At 41.8% G+C, this 4,573-nt stretch overlaps 1 protein-coding gene across 4 annotated transcripts in view; it reads left to right on the top strand.

The window, feature by feature from the left end:
- Positions 1 to 4,573, top strand: part of PPFIA2 (PTPRF interacting protein alpha 2) — an 854,871-nt gene that overhangs the window by 824,109 nt on the left and 26,189 nt on the right. For all 4 annotated transcript variants that reach the window (XM_019514802.1, XM_019514801.1, XM_019514804.1 and 1 more), the window contains 4 exons: positions 661 to 836; positions 1,501 to 1,598; positions 2,612 to 2,787; positions 2,878 to 2,946. In XM_019514802.1, the coding sequence (XP_019370347.1) occupies positions 661 to 836; positions 1,501 to 1,598; positions 2,612 to 2,787; positions 2,878 to 2,946 (519 nt within the window). The remainder of the gene's footprint in view (positions 1 to 660; positions 837 to 1,500; positions 1,599 to 2,611; positions 2,788 to 2,877; positions 2,947 to 4,573) is intronic.

The raw sequence follows: 4,573 nt of genomic DNA, 5'->3' as shown, positions 1-4,573 counted from the left end.
ACCCCCCACCCCCTCAGCAGCCCTCTGTCTCCCCACCACCAGCAGCACCTGAGCCCCCAGCTACCAGCCATAGGAGGCAGCGGTTGCTGCAGCTGGAGTAGATCATAGAGTCCAGATACCCTCCACCCCCCCATGGTCAGCATGGCTGGAGTGGAGCCCATGGGAGGGAATGGATGCCGGCTGCCCAGCTGGGGGCTACCCACCCTGCTGCCCACCCCTTGGGGGCCTCTGTGACCCAATGGGTATGACACATCAGAAGAGAACAGGAAGGCTTGTCACTGGGAGCCCCATGATGTGCAGTGGCAGCAGTGCAGAGCTGTGTTCCCTGCTGCTGCCAAGTGGGCAAGGGGTGCCTCACCATGGTAGCGCAGCAAGCATGGGGCAGCTGGCTATGGCACTAAGCCTCCCTGCCCCACTGTGCTGCAGAGGCCCCAGGGGAGGGCAGCAGGGAAGAGAGCCCAGAGCCCACAGTAGGCACCCCACATCTACCCTCCTTGAGCTCTGTAACCCCCTTTTTTATCATTGCAACCCCAAATGGGGTTGCAACCCCAAGGTTGGGAACTACTGTTCTAGGCAATGAATTTCTACTGAAATGGCATAAATTTATTTCATGATATTGACCCAAGTAAATTAAAAAAATGAAATCTATTTTTTCTGTAGACCCTGGCCTATGGTGATATGAATCATGAATGGATTGGTAATGAATGGCTCCCCAGTCTGGGTTTACCTCAATACCGAAGTTACTTTATGGAGTGCCTGGTAGATGCAAGGATGTTAGATCATTTGACGAAGAAAGATCTCCGCGTACATTTAAAAATGGTGGATAGCTTTCATCGGTACGTTTGTATAAAAAAACACTGAAAATGAGTGGATATATGGGAAATTATTTTCAATACCGCATAAGAAGTATCACCAACATATTAAATAAGGCAGAAGCTAAGGCATTATAATAAAGGAAATACTTAAGGTACTATAGCTAGCAGAGAAAAGCTATTAACAGCATAAGCATGTGGGCAATAGACTCGTTTAGCAGCAAAGGTGGCCATAGTGCTGTAACTGTAGCTAGTAAAAACAGCCAGCATATAATATACATTAGTAGGGTTGATGCTGTCTTGTAAGGCAGGATTCTTTTCTACTTACTGCCTGATTTGCCAATAAATACTTTTTTCTTCCTTGATTCCAATTTAACAAAGCACGTAAACACAGTTCATCCAGTTAGCTGGCCTATTAAATAAATGATTTTATGCTAGGTAATTTTTTTCAGCTCATCCACTTTTGTTTGTGCCCATTTCATATTTAAGCTTGTGGAGTTGGGTTTTGATGTTTCTTTTGTTTGTTTTGGTGGGAGGTTGGTTTTGCTCTCCTTACACTTCTGATTTGGGCACACTGAATTATCCAATCTTACATGTAGCAAAGATTTCTATGTAATATTCACATCTGCAGAATTATTTTCAGTATGAATGCTCTATGTTACTGTTAAATGTTTCTCTCATATGACAGAACAAGCTTGCAGTATGGAATCATGTGTTTAAAGAGGCTGAATTATGACAGAAAAGAACTGGAAAAGAGAAGAGAATTGAGTCAGCATGAAATCAAAGGTAATAGCACTGGTAATTTCTGAAAATGAATATTAGGATATTTTTCTTTGTGAGGCTTCAGACTATTGACTTCTTATGGGTATCAGTTCAGTAAAGCATTTAAGCGCATGCACAGCACTTGCATATGAGCAGAGGACTTAAGAGCAAATTCTCTGCTATGTCCAGTATTTGCTGGGGGTAAGTAGAGATGTATGCAGAATACAGTTCTGGTGCTGATCCTATACTAGATATGATCCCATCATTTGTTGTAGCACTCTTGTGCTGCTCTTACGTGGGCTGGTTAGGTATGTTCCCCCAACGAGAAAATTGTTCCAGTGATATTGGGCTGGTACACTGTTTCAGCTACTCCCCATTCCAAACCTTGGAATGTTTTTGTGCCAGGAGCTCTTGCTTGGGTGATGTAGGGAAAAATCAAGTTGGCTCTATATCACCAGAGTTCTTCTAATTAGATAAATTCCTATTTGACTATAGGTACAAAGCATTACTATTCTCTTATAGGTTACACGTAACTTTCTTTTTTTCCAGTGTAAGAATTTTATTTTTAGAACTGAGTCAGCCATAATGACATCATAGTTCTCTTACTTGTGCATAGCTTTACAGTTCAGTTAACATGGTCCTTAATTAAATAAATTTCAAAAGTGAGATTTTTCGGGTTACTGAAAATGTCAACACCACGGAAGGCTTTTTTTGGCCTCTGGCTTGTTAGAAAACTGGAGGTATTGACCTGTAACATTGAACCTCAGGAGACTGAATTCGCCTCCAGAAAACTGCAACGCCCTTTTCTGACTCTACTTTGCTTTCTGAGGCTGCCGTTTTATATAGTAAGTGAGACTGTAATCCTAGGTCATTAACTTTCTGGACTCTAAATTGGTTTTATAGCCATCGAGCCTTTTTTAATAGTTTTAATATCCCTGGTATGAAAAGAAACATTAGACAACTAATATGTATATACATGCATCTGTATACTCATGTAAGTTAATGTTAAATTGATACAATATTATGTGTGTTTGTAGATGTGTTGGTATGGAGCAATGATCGAGTCATACGCTGGATACAGGCTATCGGCCTACGAGAATATGCCAATAATATCTTAGAAAGTGGCGTACATGGGTCACTTATTGCCCTGGATGAAAATTTTGATTACAGTAGTTTAGCTTTGTTATTACAGATTCCAACACAAAACACACAGGCAAGTCAATTCATGACATTTGCAGTTTTTGTGTAGATTGTATATTTTCTCATTTTAAATAACTTTAATTATTTAATTTGGTATCCATAGGCACGACAAATCCTTGAGAGAGAATACAACAACCTGTTAGCACTAGGAACTGAAAGGCGCCTTGATGAAGTAAGTAAATTTAAGAAGTTTTATTAAGTAAATTTAAGATGTTTTATAGCAATTGTATGTTTACAAGGATACACATGCACACAAAACATTAGAATGTTTTCATGGTTAAAAAATCAAAAACTAGGAAATGCCAGAATTACTTTTGCTTCTTGAACTAATGATAGTTATAGTTAGTTAAAGATAAACATGTAGCCTAATGATAATTATATGATTGTATACCAGTGGTTTTCAACCTTTTTTCATTTGTGGACCCCTAAAAAAATTTTAATGCAGGTACAGACCCCTTTGGAAATTTCAAATGGAAGTGCAGACCCCTTTGAATAGTAAGCATGGGTATTCACATACTTGTTATTGATCATAGTTATCTTTTGTGGACATAGTCTGTGGACCCCCCAAGCGTCTGCATACCACAGGCTGAAAACCACTGTTGTATACCATTTTTTCCCCCACTGGACTCCTATCTCAAATAGGTGACGCTCTAAAAAGGACACAGCTATTCACTATTTATTTTTGCTATTATTTTTGGTGTGTGTGTGGGGGGTGTCTTATAAATGTATTTCATACAGTCCAAATCCTTCATTGAATGGGAAATGACTAATTCTCTCAAAGGCTTTGCCTATCACCTTTTGCACTACAGTAAGAGAGTATCACACATAACATTACATTCTAAGATATAAAATAGCCTGAGTAAGGATGCCCTTTGTCCCCCCCACTAAAGCTGGGCCATTGAGAAGACAAGAATACAAGATTTAAGGAGAGCAAGGAGCCCATAGTAACTTAATGATTAAAGTACTCAGCTGGATGGGGAAGTTAGCCTTTTTGTCCCATGATGTGCCAGAGAGCCATCGCTTCGGAGCAGACTTGATGCAACTGCATGCAAGCTAATGCTCACTGCACTGTGCCATGTTTAGTTGTATAAGTGGCAAAATGAATGTCAGCGCACAGAAAATGGTGTGGTGCACTTTTGAACTAAAAAACCGTCTATGTATTTTAGTTCAAAAGCATACAGCTGCCATTTTCTCAGCACTGATGTTTATTTTGCCACTTACGCAACTGTAAGCAATGCAGTGCCAAGTACCCCATTCCCTGCCTGCTCCCCCAGCTCCCCTGAGTGCCCCCGACCCCTGCCCACCCTCCCAATGCCACACCCTCACTGGCACCGGGGTCCCTATTCCATAGCAGGTCCCCAAAATGAGGCCGCCTCCTTCCCCTAATAGCTTCACTCAAAGCACCGGTCTCATTCATTAATCAAAAAGAAAAAAAATAAACAGTCCCATCAGTGGGTAATAACTGCCACCAGCTAACATGATAAAGAAAATCAACATGTCAGCTTATATTCACAGGGTCCGTGCTTCAGCTCCACACCGCTGGCTTACGTCCTTGCTGTGATGTGGCTGCCATCTCTCCAGGACTTTTGCGGTTCCCCTCTTCCCGCCTTTGGACCCCTCCTTCATGGGGCTCTTTAAGGTACTCCTTCCCCTTTGGCTGCTCCCCCACTTCTCACTGCCGCTCTGCCCAGGGTTTTTATAGTCCTGCCCCATCCGATCAGCTGACTAGCTGGCCAGGCTCAGCATTTAACCTCTTCTTTCCCAGCACTCTGTGCCCAGAAAGTTCTAGCCCTAAAAGG

The sequence above is a fragment of the Gavialis gangeticus genome, unplaced genomic scaffold, assembly GCF_001723915.1.
Source record: "Gavialis gangeticus isolate Ggan-Ray unplaced genomic scaffold, GavGan_comp1, whole genome shotgun sequence".
Classification (NCBI taxonomy): Eukaryota; Metazoa; Chordata; order Crocodylia; family Gavialidae; genus Gavialis; species Gavialis gangeticus.
Note: the sequence above shows the minus strand (reverse complement) of the source record. Positions and strands in the feature narration are given on the sequence as shown.